Genomic DNA, 24,394 nt, shown 5'->3' on the forward strand with positions numbered 1-24,394 from the left:
AACACTCAATTATAATGGCAATTCTATAAATATTATATAAATAACAATAAATGTAAGCACGTTTTCACTGCCAGTTTCACTACATAATTTTAGCTCTTTGCAAAACACTCAATTAGGTAATCAGATAATAAAGCCTCAGTATAGCAGAAGTTGCATTAAGACAGTTGGCAAATGTATGACCGAGCTATTATTAATATGAACCCAACAATACTTCAGCATACTCAATCTGATACTACATGAAATTAACAGAAAACCAACCTTAACAAAATAGCACACACAGTTGCTGATAGCAATTTATTTAAAAAAAAAAAAATTCAAAACAAAAGAGCCCATTCTGAAATCCAAACACCAACTCTGGATAATAAGTACTACTCCATGAGCAGCAGGTAGAAATTGTTTTGACTCAAGAATATAGCTGACTTATAATAACAGAAAATCACTGTAATCAACATTATCCCTGAGAGCACCTTAGAAATAAAATACATCAAGAATTAATTTCCAGAATAATTGACACTAAAAAGACGTGTGACTCCCAATATTATTCCATTCTGCCGTGTTCATAGTGGCATAGGATTGTTTCAGGTGTTAGTTAACACAGTCAAGAAACTAGACTTTGATGGTTTTGTCATTTATCCAATGATGACCACTCTCCAATTCAACACGGATATCTGTATCTGTCATGTAAGCCAGCGTCCAATGAACTATCATAGTAGAAAACACTTTTAAAGGGATACGTGTCTTCATCCTATCCTATATCCTTCAAGGTATGGTGACCTTCAACATACTGAACATTTAAAATGCTACTGGGATGCATTAGCAGCTGAGGGTTAATCCATCAGTTCCCACCACACACAGCAGGAATCTGAGCTTCCATATAACTACAGATGAGAGTAGGGCGGGGCGGGGTCTACTGGGTCATCTGTGGTATTGTCAATGGAGGTGTCCTTGTTAGTGCTGCTGGCCTGGGTGACACAGTCATTCGCAAAAGAATCACTGTCACTATCAATGGTAATGACAGTGGGTGAGCACTTCTCTGTGATTTCATTACTCTTGCGTCTTTTGCTTTTCTTCTTGTGTTTCTTCTTTTTCTTATGGTGACGCTTGCTTCGCTCATTAGAGTTTTCTTCATTGACGAGCTCCACGCTGAGGCTCCTGCTAGTCTTTCTTGACCTCTCTTTGGATTTTTTATGATGCTTCTCTTTGCTCTTTTTCTTGTGTTTTGTCAACAACTTGGGGGAGTCACCTTCAGCATATGAGGTGGAAAGTGTGTTTTCGGACGGCTCCTCTAAATGTCTTGTTTTGTATTTCCTCTTTCCACCAGGCTTGTCGTGGTGAGATCTCCTTTTCGTTGAAGGGGAACGACTACTGGAATGAGTCCTAGATCGAGAATACCTCCTGTCCCGTCTCCCAGAGTCCCTGCTGCGGCTCCTAGAGCGAGAGTACGAGTGCCGATCTGAGTACTTGCAGCTATTGTAATAGTAGGACCGCCTCTCTGTGTAATGCATCCCATTATCATTTCTCTTTTGGTTGTAATGCCTATATGACTGATAGTCGTGATCGCTGTCCCTCCTTTTATAGTTACTGTCATATTTTGAGTAGAAGTCTCTGCCACTGGTGTAAGAATAACCTCTTTCTCTGGATAGAGTGCTGACACTGCTGTGGGAGATCACTGGGCTCCTGCTAGAGTGTCTGCGCTCTCCACTTCTTGACCTTCTCCTTCTCCTATGGTCTCTGTCCTTTGACCAGCGCCGCTCCCTAGATCTATAATTACTGTCAAATCTTCTATCTGTGTTTTTTCTGTCTGACTTATTGGATGTCTTGTGTCTGCTAGATGTTAAAGAGCTACATCTTTCTTTTGAATCCAACTGATGATAGTGGTCCATTTCTACATTTTCTGACCGTCCAGAATCACTTGGATCACTACTCTGTGAAGCTATAGGACTGAGACTGGAGAAGCGGATGTGTTGAGGTAGAAGAGGCACTTCTTTAGTATCTTCACTGGCAGACTCATCAGAGTTAGAGGAGAGCTGAACCAGCTCAGGAGTCCTCTCTGCTGTTGGCTTAACAAAACCTACAATGACACAGTCATCGCTGTCATAAGACAAACACTCTTCGCTGTTAACTTCACCCTGAGTCACGTCTGTGTGGTTATGAGGACTCATTTGCTGTGGAGAAGCCCCAATCTCTTGTGTGTCCTCCTCTAAACTGCTGTCTGAGTCTGAGTCGAGGACTGACAGACACTCTGCCCTGCTCTGCTCTGCTGTCGTAGAATACGATGGCCCAGGCGTCTCATCATCCCACACAGAGTGGCTCAGAGTAGACATGGAGTCTCCTGGGGGGTCCAGTTCCAACACCAAGAGATCCTCATCCTCTGAGATAGCTATTACAGACGAGTTGGAGCTGCTGTCTTCATTTGAGGAAGGGGCTGGGCAGTCATAGACAGCATGCTGGTCATAGGCCTCCATATTGAAGGGGGACTTTGCAAAGCTGGTAAACTCATGCAGAAAGTGCTCTGTGCGCCCCTGGAGAAACGGCCTGAGCTCTTCCTGAATAACTCCATCCTCCATGTCATAACGTGTAATGCGTGACATGATGATGTGTTGAACTATGTTGACCAAAGTGCCATGGGCTCCATATAATACAATGAGTTCTCTTTTTAGCCAGGGGATCAGTCTGTGGAGGCAGGCAGGATTTCTTCGGAAGAACTCAGCTGAGGTGTCTCGGGAGCGGCCACCATCGCGAACACTCCGAACCCTCACCCCCTGTCGGTACAGTTCCCTTCTGAAATTTATCATTTCCTGCTCTCTGACATTGTTCACTGCCCTCCCTTCACTCGCAGCTCTCCTCTTGGCTGCCAACCTCATCATCATGCGCCGGATATAACGGTCCTGAGGCTGTTGCGGACGGTCTGTTGCGGCTTCAAACATTACTCCATTGTCTGGAGGTGAAGAGGTCCTTCCTCGCATCTGTCGATGGACTCCGGTAAGAGTTGTGCGGTATCTAAACCGCACTCCCCCAAAAGTCCCAAAAGAGCCATTGTCCAGTGGCTGCAGGTCATACTTCTTAAAGTCTTGCTCTGATTTTATACTGTGATAGATTGAATTAAATGGCTGTTTGCATAGAGGACACTCGGCTTTGTTCTTGGACCACTCATGAATACAGCGGAAACAGAACTTGTGCAAGCAGAGGTCCAGGTAAGAAATGTTGTTAAATATGTCCAAACAGATGGGACACTTGGAGTCTGGTGACACCTCTGCAGACATTGCTTCAGAGGTTTTCCTTTTACCACTCTTCTGGCTCTGCTGCAGGGCAATCTTGATTGCTGACATGATCTGACATAAAAAAAATTTAAAAAATAGGTTAAAATTATTATGAAATTGGAAAGTCTCATATTTACCAAGTAAGAATAGTAAGGCAGCGTGAAGCAGAGTAACCTATAACGATCCAATGAGGTGCTGCAGTTAAGTCTACCATCAGATCTATAAACTTAAGTAGGTTAATTTTATAATTAACCCTACAACTGCACAAACCACTTTCCTGTTCATTGGGAAAAACGCTCCACACATGAAAATAAAAAAAGAGTTGAGCATGTTTCTTCACATATACAGTATGCACTGGATACAACCATAAATCCTTGAGGATGATTATGATCTGCTGCTGTTGACAGGTGTGTCCTGTTCAGGTGTTCTTCATGTTTTTGTTATAATGACCAATTCCTCATCATAATTAAAACAATTAACTATGACTTTCAACAACTACTTTTTTCACACTATACAAGATACTCAAAGGTTAGCATTATAATGTCGTTATTATGACATACCAGCCTATTTTGTTAAAACAATTACACTACTGTCTCCCTCCAAATGTGAAGAGTACAGGAATAACATGCATGTCTACATAAATAACCATGATACATGAAAGTATCTGGTAGAAACGAGAGAAAAAATATTGTTATATTAACAAATATTTCTTGTAATGAGAACCAGAGCAGAATAAATAACAGAAATGTATGCTTAACTCGGATAGACCATGGATAGTGTTATATAGCGACGTTATGACAGTCCGTGATAACGTTACATATCTAGTATGACGGTCCTAACGTAACACAGGATCTATTCGCGCTGTAACGTTACATATTAGACCCTGGAAATGCCCTACTCATCTATCGCTAACCTTGACAGAAATGTCACCACTGAAAACAACACATCGGAATAATTCTGGCATTTGATCGATAGTCGTTTTTGTCCTTCCCCACCGTCGACTGCGTTGTTGTTTTCGGTTAGTTAGCTTAGCAGGTTAGGCTAGAACCGTGCCTAGCGCCCTGTTTCCTCACAGAAGTGAGTAACGTTAGTGTCGGTTAACTCTTACACTTACGAAATACGTTGGATTTAAGTGATGATAGTATCTTAACAACCCTGACATTTACACAAACAACCCTATCAGAGTTACATTGACGCTACCACACACAGAAACTGCTAACTCTAGTTCGCGAATTGAATAACTTGGTTAGCTAAAGTTAGCACGCTAGCTAGCTAAGTATGCTAGGGCGTTATAGCTATGTAGCTAGGTAGGCTAGGACCTCTACGACTAGTTAGGACGTTCGAGAAAAGTTTTGCAATATTTACCTCTGACTTCCTCAAACACGTATGCGCTTGGCAAGTGATTAGCTCTCCCCGTCTTGTAGAAACCCATTCATTTTTACATAAATGTCATTCCAGATAAACTGTTTACAAGACCTGCCTGGCTTCTCCGTCCATATCCTGCCGTACATTGTTAGAATTTTTTTAAATCATAAAGCTACAAGCTACTACCGCCCTTCACAGTAAAAGCGCAATCTTCACATTTTGAAGACCCACCAACCCACCAAAAAACACAAAATCAAATCATCAAGATACATATATTTTTTTAATTATTTTATATTTTCATTTTTAGTGTTAATAGCTGTTCTACAATGTTCTACTTACTTTACTGTAACGCGCATGAAGCACACTTCCGGCCGATAGTTAACAGAATAAGAGCCATTAAGGCCTTGTTTTTTTATGTTACATAATGATACCACATACTGTGCATGTATAGAGTTATTTATAAGGTGAGGGTTCTCAGGCCAATTTATAGTAGTCTGAAGCATGTCTGAAACATCATTCGAGTCATATCAGAGTAAAATAATAACATAACTGCCATCTTTTTATGTTTTTCTGTTCATTAGGCTACACTTGCTATCTGGAAATCCAGTGTATCTCCAGTGGTTACCTTATGCTGTACCAGAGTTGCTATAAATCAAAAATTTAAAACCAACATTTTGAATCCCACCTATCAAGCTCTCCATAAAATACTGCAAACTGATTTTCTCCTTTCAACTAATAGCATTTGTTTTTTCCTTGCATTACACCCCAGTATTCTGCTTCAAAAAGAAATGCATGAAACAAGTGGAGTAACATGTAATTTACAGATAACTGCTACGCTACTGAAGTTGAGTTTACAATTTTTTTTTCTTTAAACTGAGTGAACTGGAAAATACAATAGCCTCTCATTTGTGAAAGCATAAAAACATTCATTAATGATCTCCACTGTAATATATCACTATTTACATTAATTTGTAAAATCACTCCTACTCAAATTACTTTGTAATATTTTATTGCCATATACACAGTTTTTACAACAGAAACTCAAGAAAATTATTGAAATATTTCAACTTCAGTGATGACCATGGGTGTCAGGGAGATCTGGAACAACTTCACCCGTCTCCAGAATGGTGTCACCCTAAACACAAAAACAAGGACAAAAAAATTTAAATACTCCTTTCCAATTTCCTCCATCAAGAGATCTCAGAGAGCAGCTCTTCTAGGCTATTGTCGGAGCATCTCAGGACAGGGGCCTGTTTGCATGGAATCAGACAGTGGGACAATCGGACCTTCGTATGGCTGGTAAAGCAAGCTAATATGTAGCTGTGCATACAAAAAATAAAATGAATGATTGTAGTGATTATAGGAAAAACAAAAGTACAATGTTAGAATTAATAAATTAGGCATACTTACTGGGAACAGCTTGGGTTTCAATTCCACAATGCCATATGGCCTTTGCTGTGGGGGACAATGATATTGTTATTGAGTATGCCTACTGATCAATACATTGTCACATGACTGAATTTTCTATTTATAAACTGAAGCTGACACCTGCATGAATTGAGTAATGTGTGGTACCCTTGTTTGTCAAATGTAAGAGAGAATGAAAGAACATGGAATAAAGTCAATGCTGTATATATCTGTCTGTCTCAAGTGCTCCTGCTTTATTTGCAAGTTACCACATTTGTATGCTATCCAAAGAATGAAATAGCACTTTAGATACTTAAACATGCATGTTTAAATATCTAACTCTGTATCATGGCTCTCTTAAAGCTCATACACAACAGTTAAAGAACATCAGCCAAACACAGGCTGTTCAGAAACTTAGGCATTCACACAAACTGAAGGTCTAACTCTAATGCACATAACTTCCAGGAGTTCTGCTTATGAAGTGGTAAAATTCTGTTCACCAGATATCTACACTTGTAACATGTCATAGATTTCTATTCTGTTTACTCCTTTTTTGTTTACTAAGATCACAAATAATGTTTAACATTTCTGTTGACTTACAGCAACATGGTATTTCACGTAGTAGTGAACAATCCAAGCAGGTATCAACAGCCGTGTTAATGTGAAAACTCCACCTCTGTATGCTTTGTAGGTCTGTAAGGAGACATAATGAATCACAGTGTTTATTCTGACTGCTCCAAACAAATAAAGTATACTTCAACATAGGCTGGAGCTTGCTCCTTCACTCTGAGTAGGCGAGAAGTTTATGCATGTAAAATATTCAGTTGTAAAATATTCACAAATAAAATGTTTTTTTTTAAAAAGAGAAAATTGAATTAGGAAAGTGAAAAACGAAATAGGTGCTGCTTTGAGGACTTGGATACATGCTGAAACAAAAAGTGGACCCAAGCAACTCAGAGAAGTCTCAAATGTACAATCAAGTAAGATAAAGGAGGACTGTTACAGTTCACAGAATAAATTACCATATGTAAAAGTAGACTGACACCATTATCTCAATGAACACTTCACCAGACATGTTGGTTACAAACCTCCCTCTCTGGTTTGTATTAATTTCATAACAGTCACTTGTCTCTAAAATAGAGCTGCAGCTTATGATTGTTTTCATTATTGATTAATCTGCCATAAGTTTTGATTTAATTGATTAATAACTGTCAGTATAAAATGTAAGAAAATAGTGAAAAATGCCCATCAAAACATCCCCAAGCCAAAGATATTTAAAGCAGACATTTTGACTTGTAGTAGGAAATACACAGGTGTTACTAATAATATTAACATTGGCTTTATTCTGCTCAAGTGTCCCAGTAAGTGAAAAACTGGAATCAGGGAATATTTGGTATTTTTGCATGACAAATAACTTAAACTGAGGGCCTTAGGATGAAGGGTGTCATATATTGTACCGATTGTAAAACCACTTTATTTATGTATATTACAGAGGATAAACTAAGGAATTTATTGTACCAAATTATGATGCAGAGTCCATGTACTGGATCAAAGGCCACCATAAGGCAACTCATTCTAACTCTCTCTCTGTGTGGAAAACAATGTCAAATCGCAGCAGGTTTATTTTACCTTATTTAACCACGTGTTCAGTCACTGCAGAATATGACATACAGATAACACCTCCCATACTATGTAGTTAATTTATAAATGTAGTATAATAATAATGTGCTAATTTGTTATCATTTCGACAGACGGTGAAATTGACAATTCTTTATACTTTACAGACTTGAATGTGATACAACCAAACAAGCTTATAAATTGCAGAAATTATAAATTGGGTTAACTTTGCTGTTTCACCACGTTGGAGGCAAGTGAAGCTGTGTTGTAACTCTAAATACGTTAGCTTTAATAAAACCGACAGTAGTTACACAATGTAAACCGTTCGGTTTGTTTACTGGTATTTCGCATGTTCACTGTAATCACTGATTGCTTTGCTAGCTTGCTAGCATTAGCTGTGTATTGGCACTCACGTAAAGTCTCCACAGGCTCTTGGGCTCCAGAAAGCCAGCCCAGAACTTGGCGACGGCGCCGGCAGGTTTAGCTTGTACCACGGGCTCCCTCGGGCTGAGCTCCTGGTCCTTCAGCCACTGTCTCCGGAGCTTTGAAAGCTGCTCGAAACGGAGCTTCTCGTCTGGTGTGTATCCAGACATTGTTTATTTCTGGATATTCAACCTCAAAAAGCCTACAATGACACCATGGAGGACACTTCCCTTTGCAGGCAAGAACACAAATGAAGAAGAAGAAGAAGAGGAAACGATTGAACAGCTCGACAAATTCTAGTGCGACGCCTACTGGACCGAAAGAGATGTGACACGACATGTTTATTTATTCATTTTTTTCCCCCCTATTTTTTTATGCAAATATAAAACTCTGAACTCAAATCATTCTTACAGTGACAGAAAAACGCGGTGTGAGAAGGGTGTCAGAAGCAGGGAAGTCTCTTTTGTCTTGAAGTCTTGTATGGCAGTCAGGTTTGTTCACAACAAGCAGTGTTTCTGGTTTATGACATATTTATCATGACATACAATATTTTGCAGATGTGAGTCACACTCTGCATCCATGGTCACACCACCAGAGATCAGCATTTCTCAACAACGGTGTTTATGCCCAGTTTTATCCACTAGATGGCGAAAACCACAAGAATGATAAGGAACGTATACATTTTCATGAGCAACAGGCCTTTTAAAGGTACTGTATGCAGTTTTTGACATGTATTAATCGCTTTTTATTGCCAATGTGTGAACAGGTTGAAACTCCATTTTAAAAAATGAGACATTCCCCGACTTTCTCGGTTGCCTCTAGCAGCCTGTGGACTGATTTCTATGTAAAGGACTCAGGTCGGTTTTTCAGGGAAAATTTGAAGGATGTGACGTTTATATGCGCACCTGAGTGCCTTCTCTTCAGCTCCCCTATAGCAGCAACAGCAACTTGCTGAATTTGGCTTAGAAATGGAGTCCTCTAACAAATGACTGGCACCCACCAAAACACAAACACAAAGTCCAAAGTCTAAGCTAACATTACTGCAAAGCATGCAAAATATGTTGTGATACTGTGGTTTTAGCTGGCTAACACAGTGCGAGCGTGAGCAACAAGATGCTGACTGCAGTTCACTTAACGGCCAAAGTTGTCATTATTAACAAGGGTTTTCTGAAAGTTACATATCGAATCTTTAAAGGTCCAGTGTGTAACATTTAGGAGGAGCTATTGGCGGAAATGGAATATAATATTCCTATGTTTTCATTAGTGCATAATCACCTGAAAATAAGAATCGTTGTGTTTTCGTTATCTTAGAATAAGCTGTTTTTATCTACAGAGGGAGCGGGTCCCCTTCCACGGAGGCCGCCATGTTGCACCGCCATGTTTCTACAGTAGCCCAGAACGGACAAACCAAACACTGGCTCTAGATAGGACCGTTGGCGTTTTTTGCGAGTTTCACGGCCACTGTAGTTTATCCTACACGTTTGGAATGGGAGGGCGAGGAGAGCGATATTCAAATGGTTGCAACCTGCAATTTCACCGCTAGATGCCACTAAATCCTACATACTGCTCCTTCAATAAAGGGGCACCACGATTTTACATGTCAAAGTCAGTGTACTAGTCTTGGTTAGTACTCCACTGCCTGTGAAAACAGATGTGTAATGTTTTCTGTGGCTCTGGAGGAGCTTTGTCAAGTCTGAGAAAATAACCCCCTGATGATGTCATAGTGATGTCATCAGGGTTAAACCAGTTTGGGTTTCGAGACTATGTTACCAAATGGGGGGGGGGTGTTGTTTTGGAGGCGTTTACCAGGCAGAGAGGGTCTAATGAATCAAAGGCATTATCGAGTCTGTTATGGGAAGGGGAGGATCCAGTGTTTTAGGAGCTTGACCCATACTAGGGCCTAAAACTCAGGATATCTCAGCCTCTCCTACGAGTCCCTCCAACTTTTTGGAAGTGCAATACAAAGTTGCTGGAAATGCCTTGTCAACAAATGGCCTTTGCTTTCTCTTCTGATTCTTGCTGACAGCAGCACCTGTTTTTTAACATAATGTTAATTTAAAAATAAAATGTAGTAAAACTTATTAAGCTGTTCACAGCTGTAAGCTGTCACTTAACTTTTTTCAAGTATTATTTGAGTGCACTGCAGTTTTAATGCATGCAGTTCATGTTTATTAAGCTGACTAGTGGACAGTTCGTCTGTGTCTGGGAACAGCGGTGGACTTTGCAGGTGTCCTGCGTCTGCGAACTGGATGACCGTGGCAGGAGTTTGTCAGAAAATTATATCCTGAATGTCACAGGCTCTATTTAAAACCTCACTGTGGGACTGAGATGCTCCCATGATGATCACTGATAATGTCACAGATGATGTCACCATTCATTTGACACAATTAATGACATCTGCAGAAAAACCATGGCGTCCCATTTTGGCGCAGGTTCAGGCCAGCACCTGGTCTATTCTATTTATTTATTTTTGTTCATTTACATGTAGTACATCGTATCTATTTGTTTAGTTACTTTGTGTATTTCTATGGTTGCAGTGCCAACTCTCACAATTTTGGCATGAAACATGTGCTTTCAGACACTGTCTCATACTGACCAAACAAATGTAGAATGTTGGATAGGATAATAGATAAGAGAAGATCAGATAAGCTTTTATTGATCCCCAGAAGGGAAATTTAGGTGTTGCAGCAGCACAAGGACAGAAGTAGGCCTAAGAACAGATAAATAGGGAAAGTAAAAAACTAAATAATTAGAAGTATATAAAATAAGAATAAGAATCTGAATAAAAATAGAAACTATACAAGAGCAATTAAACTCGAAATTACAAGGCAAGAGTGACATAGTGGTGTGATTAGTAGCATGATAGTGTAAGTAGTGTAGCAAGTATAGTGTATAGTGTATGCAAACAGCATAAACCAGAAAAATATATAATTTGATTAAGTAATGATACTTAGTGTTTGACTCTATTAATATAGATATATATAATAGAAATATAATATACTATATAATGTTATATATGTCATAACTCTTTATGAAGTCATGACGTTACACACTCCGGTACAGTAGGTGGCGGCATGCACCTTTAACGAACCTTTGTAGTTTTTACACGAGGAGGAAGAAGAAGAAGAAGAAGACGAAGAAGCAGCAGCAGCGTTGTAAACAGTCCGACTCCGACGCATCTGTTGGTCTCATGTACTGAAGGATAGGATAGTGGATGTAATTAACTATCGTTAGTTAATTTGTGGGTTAGAGGCACAACAAGCAGTTACTCTGCGGATATTTATTAGCATAGTATTTCATTAGTAGTGACGTCAGGTAAGACTTGTTTCCTGATACGTAGTTACTCTCCACTTTGCGTTAAGACTAGCTAAATTTAATTAACCCACGTTGAGTTAATAGTTATGGTAAGCTAGCTAGCTCTCAAATATTTTATACAGTCATGATTGAGCTGTAAAATAAACAATGTACCGGTTGTCATCCAATCGCCGTGTTACCGTTAGATGCCAAACTGAGTAATTTTCGTCTGTTTTAAGAAGCTAGGTAGCTGTTTGCTGTCCAAGGAACTTTTAACATATTGTTAGCAGTGACATTAGCCACCAGACCGAGCTAAGAACAAGCCATAGGCTCAGCTATAGCGCAATGTAAAGCCATAAGTCAAGGTGACATGTGTACAGATTACGTAAGTAACAGTAATAATTAGATACCATTTGTGTCAGTCATGGTTAAGCTGTTGGAAGAAGTAAGACTTTAATAGACGTATTTTATGATTTGTTGTGAAGAATAACAAAATATGGATAACATATGGCGCTAATGAAGTTTAAATATAACTTTAATTTGGTAAAAATTATATTTTAACTCTTTGCTTTAAAATAATAATAGATCCCCACAGTAAAATTACTTTCTTCCATTTTGTACATACACAGAACTGAATTAGAATCAACTTCACTGGCCAAATATGTTATAAGAAATTTGTTTACGGTTTTCAATAAATATACTGTAATATATTTTGTAAATACATTTATACAGTTTGTAAGTACCATATATTTTGCTTCTCCCTGATGGTTTATAGATGTAGTAAAGGTCTGTCTCTTCACCTTTGCAGGACTGTGCCAGACTTTGGATGGAGTCAGCACCCAAGTTTTTATTGTCTTGTGTAGTCGCAGCAAGGGACCTCAGGGTTCGGGATTCAGGCCATCCTCTACATCAGCGAGAGAAGAATGGTCAAATATTTCTGTAATAACATAGACATCAGGAGTACGTGGGACCATGTTGTCTCTGCATTTTGGCAGAGGTACCCTAACCCATTCAGGTATCGTAATATTTTCGTGGTCAGTATTTTAACAGAGATGCTCATTGTAAATGTAGTGTGTGTTAAATGTCAACACAGCCTTTAATAAATATATAGTTATATAGTTTTCTGTGATTCAGTGCCTGAAAATAGAGCAAAAACCCACAATCATACCTGAAAAACAGGCAAAACAAGACTACATTGTGAACCTTTCTTAGTTTTTAGTAACTGCTTTTAAAGTGATATTTAACTGGCTACAGTAATTTGCAACCACCTTCATCATAAATATGATGGAAGTGTTTTTAGATCACTATTGATGGATTAGGGCTGTCACAATATTACATTTTTACTATGCAATTCGGATGACAAATCACATTATAATTTAAATATTATCAAAACCCTTTTGCATTTACAAAAGTTGAACTCAATAGAAGATCTTTGGGATGAAGTGAAGTTACTGGAGTGTTTGTAGACCTGCAGGAATCTTGTTATTGTATTGAGTTAGCACAGATGGAGTGTATTGTTGAGTCCTACTATATGATTTAGGTGAACCTTATACACATTGCTTCGCATTTGTGAACGTACAACTAAAGATCCCTCAGTCATGATTAAGAAGAGAACTGAGAAAACACATCAGAGAAGTAAAACTAAGTTTAGCATAATCATAGTTGTGTTGTCAATCTGTTTTATTTGTGTTATGACTAGACCTAACAACATCAGAATCATGAGTGATCTTTGTTGTATAATACCAGTATCTCATAAAAACATCACAGTGGCATTTTGTTCACAAAAAGTTTCGCAAGGACCCAGAATACACACATACACATTTTCTTTTAATTGACTGTTTGAAAGTGGACCACTGTTTTAAACAGAACTGAAATTAATCACAAACTGATATGAAACCTGGAAGTTAAGATGTTCCCTTTTTTTTCTGTGCAAAAATATATTCCAAAGTTGAACTGTGAGTTAGTCACATTAAGTGGGTATCCTCCAAAGTTGCAGTCTTTTTTAGTACAGAACCTAACAGTCTAGCTGACATGGCTGTGTGTTTTTTTTTATGTGTCAGCACCCATGTTCTCACAGAGGACGTTGTGTACCGGGAGGTGACTGCAGACCATCGGCTCCTCTCTAGACGCCTCTTGATGAAGACCAATCGGCTGCCTCGCTGGGCAGAGCGGCTGTTCCCCGCCGGCATGTCTCGCTGTGTGTACATCATCGAGGACTCGATCGTGGACCCTGTCAATAGGAGTCTTACCACCTACACCTGGAACCTCAACCACACAACTCTCATGGTGAGGTGTCTGATTCTCTGTGGTTTGTTGCTTTTAGTGTAACATTTCCCTTTCATTTCCCATGTGTTCTCGGCCTACATTACTTAGACAAAATTCTAATATTCACTTGACTGGAGCATTTCTTGTCTGCCTGAGTCTCTTAAAGGGACAGTTCATCCTAAAATTAAAAATACATATTTTTCATCTTACCTGTAGTACTATTTATCTATCTACATTGTTTTGGTGTGAGTTGCCAAATTTTGGAGATATCTGCCGTAGAGATGTCTGCCTTCTCTCGAATATAATGGCACTGGATGGCACTCGGCTTGTGGTCCTCAAAGTTCCAAAAAATACATTATCTTGAGTAATCTGGTCATGATTTCTGAAAAGAGACATTGCTGTTGTGTTTTTATGTTTTTTTTTTAATTTATTTATTTTTTTGGCGCTTTGAGTACCACAAGTTGAGTGCCATATAGTCCCGTTATATTCCAAAAAGGCAGACATCTCTACAGCCGATATCTCCAAAACTCGACAACTCACACCAAAACAATCTAGATGGATAAATAGCAGGTAAGAGGAAAAGTGTGTATTTTTGATTTTGGGGTAAACTGTCCCTTCAAGGCAGCTGTATTAAATATTTTTATGATAACAATGTATTGAATGATAATGTGAAAACAATGTGTCAATGTGAAATGGGTCGCTTGTAGTAATGAAACTACAGAGAATTATCACATAAATCTGCAGCTCTTCTCATCTTTATGGAGCTTTATGTCGAGTTTCAGCTCATTGTTTAGCTGTCTGGCCCAAGCGGTCTAAGAAAATCATTTTTTTTACTTATTTCCAGTGGTTAGTTATCCCCTTGCTTCAGTGATATAGGAGAGTACTGTGGTCTAACATCACTGTTAGATGTCATTACAAGTGCAGTATTACATACCTCATACCTGAAAATTCTTATTTTCTACAATTCAAAATCAGCTCATGAATTAAAAAAAATCAGTTCTTGTTCATTAGTGCTGCGGTTTCTCCTCGCTTGATACTGTACACTATGTTGGCAGAGTAAGAGATTGAACTCTGTGCCATGACTGCGAAGTGTAGGCACATGTCACTGGTAACCCCAGAAAGGAGGAGAAAATATTAATTCAACCAGCCAGATCTTCAAAAGAGGCTAGCGTTTGAACACAGTTCAGATGTAATAATCTCCCAGGGAAGAAGGACCTTGACATGACTTGTACATTGTGCAGCTCTAAGGTGTGCTATTTTCACACTCTTACTGCTATGCTCTATACACTAATGCAGGATGGATTTATGCTACTCATGTTTTTAATCTACTGCAGCATGAAACATAACTGGAAGTTAAGCTTACTAACTGGTTGTGATCAAAGAAATTGTCTGATCAAAGCATTGACAAATATAGCCGAGGAGAGTCTGAGAGAGTACAGTGTTATGGTAACATTTGAAACAGTAAACTGGTAGTCTCCTGCAGCTTTGAGACCAATTTTGACACTTCTTAATACAAAAAAAGAGAAACAATTTTTAAAATTTTAAAATAGATTTTGAATTGAGTATTCATTTGGATCCAATCATGGCCACGCTAATCCAAATCAGATTGTAACATTCCCAATATTCTTGTAATTGATTGGTTTTATATATTATTACCTAAAATGTACTCTCACATGTATTAAAGCTAAACCTAACAAAGAAGCTTACAAGAAAATTCTGTTTATTGTCCACACTCGTATTAAATGGCAAAGAGCATGCAAGAAAAGTGGGGGTTTTTGCTTCCAGCACATGTTTTCACTATAAATCAGCTCTCAAGCACCTGTATGTGGAAATTGTACAAAAAATAAACATTTGGTTCTTTTACTTCTGTTCCTGAATGCGTGACAAATTAAAACAGTTCCACAGCCTTGTACTTTACCTTAACCTGCTGTCACTTTTCTCTCTTGCATGTTAGTCGGTTGAAGAGCGTTGTGTTTTCCAAGACTCCGTGGAGCAGCCAGCCACCACCCAGCTGAAACGGGAAGCGTGGATATCCTCAAATGTTTATGGCTTCTCCAGACCTGTTCAGGTACTTTTACCCTGTTTATGCAGTAAGCTGCCCATGCTTAAATCAACATGTTAAACTATTCTGAGTGTATTGTACTGTATTGTATTGAATAGAGTGCATTTTCATCATATTCTTTTTTTTTTCTTTGAAAAGTCTTTCTGATTTCAGCTAGAATAAGCCTTTATGCTCTTTACAGAAGTCAGATATGAATTCATTAGCATGGAGGTGTAATAGTATTAAGATAATAGTAGTAGTATGTATTTATAATCACCTACTTTTATCTGCCCACATTTGTTTTTAACCCAGGGGGTAACATACAGAATACTATTTTCAATGCCTTAGTTTAATTTGTAGGTCATAGTATGAGCAGCAGAGGCATGGGAGCCTGTGTGCAAATGCCAAAATAAAGAAGTTGGAGATTTGAGGGAGAAGTGAAAACAGTGCCAAAAATATGTCAACCTAAAATATTATTATTAGATGCGGAAGATGCCAGGCTTGCTTTGTTATCCCCAGAGAAAAGGAGGGAGAGGGCTGTTAGCTAAGTGTTGTTTTTCAGACGTCTCCCCATGTAAATCTATTTCCTGTTCTGTCTTTTCCCAGGAGTTTGGATTGGCCCGCTTCAAGAGCAACCAGGTGAAGGCCATGAAAGGGCTGGAATACGCACTGTCCAACCTACAGGGTATGTACACTTCACCAGCAGAAACGGGAGAAAAGGGAAAGAGACGAGGGGTACAAAACAGTTTATTTTTAACTGTTGCCATTTCTGGAAATGATAAAACTCATACGAGAAGTAAGGCTTTTCTTCCTCAAAGCACTGGACTGCGACACATCGTACACTATTTATTTTCTTATTTATGTTTTAACTTATACCTTTTCTGTACTTGGCTAAACTGATAAATGGCTAAACATCCTTGAAACATCTTCATCATGCATTTTCATAAATTTTCCGGTGAGAGTAAAAACTGAAGTGGCTCGCCCCAGACATTGAAATTATAACATTTACCCTCCCTAGATCCTGAAGCAGCAAAAAATATTTCCTTTTTTATTTGTGCAAAATCGACAATCACAGAATAGTTTGAAGCAGTAATTACTCTGCAGTTGGAAAGTTGTCTCAATTAAGCCTCTCAGCATTGCCTACATGTTTCTTAGAAACGGGTTAATTTAAGCAGCCTAAAGGTCGTTGTTGCTTAGAAATACCATGTGACTGCAGGGGGATATGAAACCATGACAACTACAGTGACAAACAGCTTGGATTTCTGAATTTAGGCTCAGACCAAAATAATTTTGGGTTGCCTAAACAAAAAACTGTAGAGCAGTTCATATTAAAGGCACTTAAGAGTGAGAGAGAGAGAGACGAATAGGGCAAAATCATCAATAACATGATAACATAAACATGAAAAAATGTCTAATTAAAGGTGCTTTCTGTAAAATATGGGTCCTCAGTAACAAATAGTGGCAGCTGTAGAAAACTGCAACATCTGCAAATGTGTGTCCTTGATCACAACTAGGGCTGCAACTGATGATTATTTTCATTATTGATTAATTTGTTGATTATGTTCTGAAGCTAATCGATTAATTGTTTGGTCTATTTAAATGTCAGAAAATAGTAAAAAAAAAAAAAATCCATCACTATCCTCTAAATCCCAAGATGACACTGTTGAAATTTCTTGTTTTGTCCAACCGATAGTCCAAAACAGAAAAAGATATTTGGTTTAATATGATAGAAGACTAAGAAAACCAGAAAATATTCACATTTGAAAAGCTGGATCAAGTGAATATTTTTATTTATATTATTTTTATTCAGCTCTAATCGCACCCCTTTATTTGTCATGCACTGATCATTTGTGCTTTATCAGACTCAAAAGAAAAATTAAATGTTTTAATGTTTTTGGCTGACATAAATTATGTAAACTTGAATTAAGAAGACAAATCAATGCAACACAAAACATAAAAGTTTGAAAAGTAAATTGAACGAATTTAAATCATTATTATCATTAGTGAAAAAGGTATCGCTCCGCTATTGGTGGTGGGCCCTGACGAGTGAGGCTTGTGTTGCGCTACAAACTGTGTGTTGTGCTGATGCAGCGTACTGTTGTCTGAAAGGATATTCTCCCATTGTTGTGATTCTGTCCCACTGCCTCTTTGTTGATGGCACTGCAGGGATGGGCATCAGGCTGAGCGTTGTGGTAAGTATGTTAGCAGTGGGGCATCCATCTGCCATCCCAGGCCTTGCCCAGGGTTGTCACATGATGCCATATATGAGCCTCACACAGTAGACTGTGTAGCTGAGGTAGTGGCTGTCTCCCCTTGTGTGTTGTGTATGCAGATACATACCATATCTGTCTTGAAAAGTCAGAGAGCAGAAACTCTGAGTAAAAGTGACTCAAAAGTTACTTTAGCATTGGTATAGAAGTAGATAGTGTATAGTTTAGTTGACCATAATTTCTTTTTTGTTTGAGATAAAAACTGAACCCTAGTCATAACCTTTTTATAAGAGGAAAATTAGTTACAGCAGTATTTGTCTTTTTCCCCCGAATGCAACAATGAATATTTTCTTGTCATAAATGATGCCAAATATCCAGTTAACAAATGGGTCATCAAGTATTAATAATACCCACTGCAGTAGGGAGAATCGCTTGTTATCGATAGTGTTTTTCTTTTGTTTGTTTACCTTTTGGGTTAAATCACAATCTCTAAACTTTGATCTTTTTAGTTGCAAGTTTCTCTTCTACATTGATCAATATTTAATATTAATCATTTTTAAATGCACCTCCCAGTATGCTACATAAACATCAGAATAAAGTAAAACTCCAGGACAAACTGTAGTACTGTAGCATCCGAATGCAAAACTGAAATGGATGTTTTGCATTTGTTCTTGTTTTGCACTTAATGCAGTTTTGATGCTGTGATGTTGGGGTTTAGAGATTTTAAAAAAGTTACAAATTACATTTACGTTGAACAAATCATGTTATACAGTAGAGGCAAACCTTTGTGACTTTGAAAATAGTGTCAGTTACTGCATTTTGCCATTGAATGGCAGTATAGTCAATGACAATTGATGTAGTAACAGAGAGGACCTCCATGGTTTGTTCTATACTGTTTTACTGTTTTATACAATATATTTTGAACTATCCAATAAACAAAAAATCTTCTCTGATTGGACAGAATGGTAGATAAAGAGTGTGATGGACAGGGAAGGTTGGAGGGAACAGTGTCATGTGTGGGATGGATTTATGGGTCTGTGTGCCTCTACTGTCAGCTGATCTGAACATTGAACTGAAGTTTATGCTTTTTATTTTCTGCCTTTATACATCAGATTGACTGTCAGACACAAAACTCATCTCGTAGGTCCACATACAGTATTTTTAACATTTAGCTCTGCAGTCTTCTTCTGATCTCTTGCTGTGAATAAATTGTCAGTTAATTAGCATCACTGCTATCATCAACTGTTAGAAAGGCCCCAATTAAAGGCTGATGCAAAACTATGAAATAAGTTCACTGATGTTTTCAGAGAAGCTGGTATTTATATTGTTTAAGCTTTAACAGCTGAACATCACCAACCTCCAGGTCACAGTTATTAATTAAAACCGATTGTGCTGCATCAAAGTTTGGCTGGGCAATATAAACATAATCATTATTAATTAAATATTAAAACTTACATGGTAACAAATAACTCATGTTCATCCCATCGGGTAAAAAGTGTGTGTGTAATACCAAAAAAGTTAAAAAAAAAAAAAAAAGTGTTGTGAAATGTCTGAGACATTTAGATAAAATGTTACATGGTATCGTACTTTCATGCAGGGGAACTATGAATCTCAATATGGGCATTTTGTTACAATAAGACTATATAAAGACAATAATTGATAATATTAAATGATCACCCCATCCCTAAATAGAAATACAACCAGCCTTTGTATTTTTAATTCCAAGTTTTGTTCTGCCCAGCCAGTGAAATTGGAGCTCATGTGGTCACTACTGTATCGCTGGCCGGCTTCCTCTCCGATCACTGAGTCTGCTTCTCAAGTTCATGTCAGTTTGTGTCATCAACCAGCTCATTAGTCAGATTCTTCCTCATAATCAACACTTGATTTTTATCAAGAAGTTAACATGGTAAAGAGGTTTTATTTATGTTTCAACTTAGGATTTTAACAGCACATGGAGAGAGAGAGAGAGAGAGAGAGGCCAAATGTGGGCAGGAACACAGGCAGAAAATGAAGTGAGAGATGAATAATTGCAAGTAAAGAGGAAATTAGGAAGAAATGGCTACCATGATCAAAATGTTCGACTGGGGTACCAGCAACAGGGTCTCTGCAGGTCCTCAAAGTCCTAAGATATCTTACGCTTAACACGTCAGCTCTTAGTAACTCGATCATGTTAAATTTTAATGTATGAGTTCCTAACTTCAACAGACATTTTACTGGCTGCATTTGTTTTTTTGTCAAAATTAGGTGTCAGATGTTTTCTAGCCTGTAAATCTATAGCCAAATGAATACTACCCTTTATACTGAACCAAATATACTTACCTGCTACGCTTACAGTACCTTTTTTGGAAAATGACAGCACTAAATAAACCCAGCTCATTTTATACCTTTAGACTGTTATACCGAGCTACAGCGAGAGATTCAAAACACAATTTTGTAATGCCAAAATCATACATTCAAGTTATAATCAGACCAGTTGTGAGTTTTATGAACTTGATATAAACCTACAGGTATTTATAGCACCACATGAGACCATTGTATTTTTATACACTGTAATAAAATGAATCACTTGTATCAAAATCAGACCAGTAGTGTCTGAGAAATCACTTGAGATGCCACAGTACACAGATGGACAGACAGAGGGACATGTCCCACCTCTCTTATAAGACTGCAGCGTCTGCTTTTCAGACACTTCCTTCAGAGGAAAATAAACAGCTAAAACACTGTAACATAACAGCTGTTGGCATATAAATTAACCAGCCAAACACAGACAATGGGACTGCTGAGGTTTTTCTGATATTGTGTAAGTACCTGAGGGTAGAAGTGAACTTTTTTTTATATACAAGCAGTGAATTCCCCTTTCACGTTCAGCAAGACTTAGTGGGGCCACTGCACCAGACAGTGAAGCAAACATACACAAGAAATCAACTCCACTGTAGTGAGGAAAAGGAAACATGTTAACAACCAGTTTGACAGTTACAAAGGGAAATTTGCTGCTAGTACGTCACCTCTCAGCCAATTTAATTTTAGTAAGGGCTGACGTCAGCTCCCACTAAAACACGCATGGTGACCAAAAGATGGATACAGTGAAATATTATGCAGTTACAGCCAATTTAGACTATTTTTCTTTGTTTTTGTTGTTTAAAAGATTATATGATGTATAAATCAACTATGTCAGCACTTAACACATTTTTTTGCTTTGTTTTTGGCCCCTTTAAATTCCCAGGATCCACTCCCTCCAGTTATTGTCAGTCTCCAAGGTTTCTCCCTCTGCCACCATGCAGCCACCCTCGCAGGAAAAACACGATCACATATCATCTCTGCTGCTTTGTTTGAAAGCACCTTATTGTGAAGGAAACCGCTCGTCTCTGCTCTCTTTCAGTCTCTCTCACAGTTTAGGGAAACTGCTCTGTTGTATTGTGAGTCTGGTTGTTATTCTCGCGTGAAGTACTTTTAAGTTTGAGGGTTCACTGAGAGGTCAGACTCAAATAGACTCTGCAGCCCATGGCACTGAATCCAGAGTGAGGCAGTTTGTAACAGCAAACAAATATGGGTGTGCTCACTTCAAGACTTTTTCAAAAACGTTTTCTCCATACTGATTTAAGTTTTGTCACCTTTCCATCTTGCATGCCATCATATAAAGCCTCTTTCAGACATGAACCTCTTTACATAAATGTGATGGTAACTTGACATGTTGGTCTCATGTCTGAATAAACACCCGAGTCACTTTTACGTTAAAGTCATGACGGCAATCTTACTAGGTCGGACCTAGTAACATTTCTGTAACACTTTCAACATGGCACAAGTCTGAATTAAATTCCATCAGATTAACGTAAAGGCTGCAGCAGCACAAGGTTAAATCTACAGACTTAAGTATCATCTCCTATAGAAAGTCAGTTTAATAAATTATGAAACGCTGTGAATGAGCCGATTTTACAGTGTTGGCGAGATTCTTCTCACGTCAGATCAGATCTAAAAATCATTTACCCCTCACAGTAATACCGGGCCAATAGAGGTTAGAAAACCTTTGCACAACCACAGTAATAATCAGACCAGCTGTCTCTCTCCTTATATTTTTAACTTTCATTTATGCCAACAGCATCAATGAATAAATTAATATCCAGCAAAACGCAAAAACGAGTTCCAGCTTGTTTGTGTGCTGTCAGACAAAATAAAGCAAATAGGCAGCAGAATTCTCTATCTAATAAATGATTAAACTGGTGAGAAAATTGAATATATTCACCAGAGAAGTGGGGCTGAGCGTCCCTCGTACTCACCATGGTCATTAATTAAACCTTCAACAGCAAAATACGTTTTAATATCTATCACTGATGCAGCTTGTGAGAGGACAGAAAACGTATTTTTTCATGATCATTATTCTTTTCAACTCACCGCTGTTTTCTAGCAGTAATGTGCTTCCTCTCACGCACCAGGTGCCAAATATCCCGTGAGCACGGGGCCTTTTCCTGTCGTGTCATGTTGGAACAAAGCCGTAAAGAACATTTATGTAAAAGTCACCTTATGTCTGAACAACAAAATGACTTCAAATCACTTGAACAGCTTGATGAAGCCAGCGAAGTTACGTGTTCCGTGTCTGAAAAGGTCCTCATTCTGTCCTGTCTGTCTCCCTCTCTGGACTCACAGGAGAGACGCCCCAGCGGCTGCTCAGGGACACAATGAAGGATGCATCAGAGAAGGCCAAGGAGGCAGCCAAGAGCCTGGCTTCAGCTGCTGCTGTCCCACAGAAACCCCAGCAGTACGTCTGACAGGACAGTGTGTGAAGTACTGTCCAGGTGACATGAGCTCAACACAATGCCTTTTTGATCATCTTGACTAGACTGAAATTTTCTGGGATCTTGCCGATCGCTGTTTATTCTCTTAATACTGCAATCTGTGTTTGTCAGATTAGCTCTCTTCTCTACGCTTAAACTTTTGTCTTTTTCTTTCTCTGTTCTCAGCTTTCCGTCTTTTCTCTCAGCTTTCATTAAATCTCAGGGCCTGAGCCTATGTAAGAAACATATTGCCTTTGTGAAAACCAGAAGCACCCTTTTAATGCTGTAACTACGCCAGGTGCAAATGCACATTTTCGTGTCTTGCAATATATTTAATTTATCTATCTATTTTATTTTAGTAAGCATATTTTCATGCAAAATTATGGTCAAACTTGTTTTTAACAGAATGGCACTTTCGCTTGCAATCATCAGCAATTCAAGTGATATATTACTAGGCTTTAGGTATTGGTCCAGCCTCAAGTTCACATTAGACCAAATCATAATACTGTGACGGTGTAGTTTTAATTTCACTTAAGCAAAGAAGGACGAGGATTATAATTTAATGGTTTAATGTGCATGTATTTATTTAGTTATCCTCATGATTTCTTCCTTGTTTAACATTTTCTGGGTTTGCGACTGTACTAAACTTCTCACTTTGAAACACATCAGCACACAGTATGTGTTACTAGTGTCAGCACACAATCTATATATATTGCACATAAATAGAAAATTAAGTATAAACGCAACTGGTTAGTCACTGGCAGCACAGCCTGTACTGAAGTGTTGATAATCACAAGATACCAAAGTGACTTGTATCAGTTTTCACAACTTTGTGCTCAATTTTACTTAATTTTTTCAGTCTGCCTGTTGATATGAAGCTAATATTATTGTAACATTTCAGTGATTGCATTCCCTTTTTAGATGGAATTGTCTGGATTTTTCTGCTGCAAGACTTGAATTAGAGTTCAAAAATAAGTTATGTAATGTATTTATGAAGAATTATTTAGCATTAAGCATTTGTAATATGGGGTGTATATATAGATTTATTTCAACCAGGTAGTAGTAAGATTCCACTGGACCTTTTTAATTGAAGAGTTGAACATGTTTGCCACTCATTCAAAAACATGTTCAACCAACCCTGCAAGTTAAAGTCCAGTGTTTGTTGTCTTGTGTTTTCTCATTGTCAAATCGAGCAGTAATAAAATTTGTTATTATAAAGTTATTGGTTTAATTTTGCCTCTTTGTTGATTTCACCAGTTAACTTTTCTGTGCTAGAACAGTGACAAAAGATGAACTCTGACCTTTTAAAAGTTAATATTCCAGACTGCAGATCAGATACACAGCTGCACAAACCAAAACAGGAAGCCCTGTAACATTTGAACATCTTTATCTGCATATTCTTGGCAGCTGTGGCTTAATGGTACAGCGAGTCGTCCCCCAATCGGAAGGTCGGTGGTTTGATCCCGGCAAGACACTGAACCCCAAATTGCTCCTGAGGGCTGTGCCTTCGGGGTGTGTGTGAGTGTGAAAGAGAGAGAGAGAGAGAGAATGATTAGTTACTTTGATGAGCAGTTAGCATGCCAATGTTTGAATGTGTGTGAATGGGGTGAATGTGATATGTAGTGTGTGAAGCGCTTTGAGTGGTCTGAAGACCAAGTACAGACCATTTACCATATTCCTGCTGCTTTGTTCAGTTAAAGGTTGTCACAGTGCTGTGTTTCACAATAAGTGTCTCATAAATCA

At 38.3% G+C, this 24,394-nt stretch overlaps 3 protein-coding genes across 5 annotated transcripts; 1 reads left to right on the forward strand and 2 right to left on the reverse strand.

Moving 5' to 3' along the window:
• Positions 1–280: 280 nt before the first annotated feature.
• On the reverse strand, positions 281–4,792 carry toporsa (topoisomerase I binding, arginine/serine-rich a). Of its 2 annotated transcripts, none has more exons than XM_044189108.1 (2): positions 4,626–4,792; positions 281–3,332 (listed from the first exon to the last, which is right to left on the reverse strand). In XM_044189108.1, exon 2 carries the CDS (start codon positions 3,327–3,329, stop codon positions 879–881), a length of 2,451 nt encoding a protein of 816 aa, XP_044045043.1. In that variant the 5' UTR covers positions 3,330–3,332; positions 4,626–4,792; the 3' UTR covers positions 281–878. The 2 variants fall into 2 exon arrangements, with proteins under 2 accessions (XP_044045043.1, XP_044045044.1); XM_044189109.1 differs by lacking the exon at positions 4,626–4,792 and adding an exon at positions 4,256–4,535.
• Positions 4,793–5,617: 825 nt separating this feature from the next.
• On the reverse strand, positions 5,618–8,329 carry ndufb6 (NADH:ubiquinone oxidoreductase subunit B). Its single transcript, XM_044189111.1, has 4 exons — positions 8,063–8,329; positions 6,633–6,725; positions 6,036–6,080; positions 5,618–5,760 (listed from the first exon to the last, which is right to left on the reverse strand). Exons 1-4 carry the CDS (start codon positions 8,240–8,242, stop codon positions 5,695–5,697), a joined length of 384 nt encoding a protein of 127 aa, XP_044045046.1. The 5' UTR covers positions 8,243–8,329; the 3' UTR covers positions 5,618–5,694.
• Positions 8,330–11,180: 2,851 nt separating this feature from the next.
• On the forward strand, positions 11,181–23,873 carry prelid1b (PRELI domain containing 1b). 2 transcript variants are annotated; one of them, XM_044189115.1, is made up of 6 exons: positions 11,181–11,751; positions 12,175–12,381; positions 13,427–13,652; positions 15,586–15,699; positions 16,279–16,357; positions 22,524–23,873. In XM_044189115.1, the coding sequence occupies exons 2-6, from the start codon at positions 12,290–12,292 to the stop codon at positions 22,643–22,645; spliced, it is 633 nt and encodes a 210-aa protein (XP_044045050.1). In that variant the 5' UTR covers positions 11,181–11,751; positions 12,175–12,289; the 3' UTR covers positions 22,646–23,873. The 2 variants fall into 2 exon arrangements, with proteins under 2 accessions (XP_044045050.1, XP_044045049.1); XM_044189114.1 differs by having other exon boundaries at positions 11,181–11,387.
• The last annotated feature ends 521 nt before the right edge of the window (positions 23,874–24,394 follow it).

The sequence above is a fragment of the Siniperca chuatsi genome, linkage group LG3, assembly GCF_020085105.1.
Source record: "Siniperca chuatsi isolate FFG_IHB_CAS linkage group LG3, ASM2008510v1, whole genome shotgun sequence".
NCBI classification, from domain to species: Eukaryota; Metazoa; Chordata; class Actinopteri; order Centrarchiformes; family Sinipercidae; genus Siniperca; species Siniperca chuatsi.

Bases quoted from the DNA above. Each gene is read 5' to 3' on its own strand.
- toporsa (XM_044189108.1), bottom strand. From the start codon at position 3,329: ATGTCAGCAATCAAGATTGCCCTGCAGCAGAGCCAGAAGAGTGGTAAA.
- prelid1b (XM_044189115.1), top strand. From the start codon at position 12,290: ATGGTCAAATATTTCTGTAATAACATAGACATCAGGAGTACGTGGGAC. The intron at 13,653-15,585 runs GTGAGGTGTCTG...CTTGCATGTTAG, and splicing joins TCAACCACACAACTCTCATG to TCGGTTGAAGAGCGTTGTGT. The intron at 16,358-22,523 runs GTATGTACACTT...CTGGACTCACAG, and splicing joins CGCACTGTCCAACCTACAGG to GAGAGACGCCCCAGCGGCTG.
- ndufb6 (XM_044189111.1), bottom strand. From the start codon at position 8,242: ATGTCTGGATACACACCAGACGAGAAGCTCCGTTTCGAGCAGCTTTCA. The intron at 6,726-8,062 runs GTGAGTGCCAAT...GTCTCCTTACAG, and splicing joins AGAGCCTGTGGAGACTTTAC to ACCTACAAAGCATACAGAGG. The intron at 5,761-6,035 runs GTAAGTATGCCT...TTTTGTGTTTAG, and splicing joins TGAAACCCAAGCTGTTCCCA to GGTGACACCATTCTGGAGAC.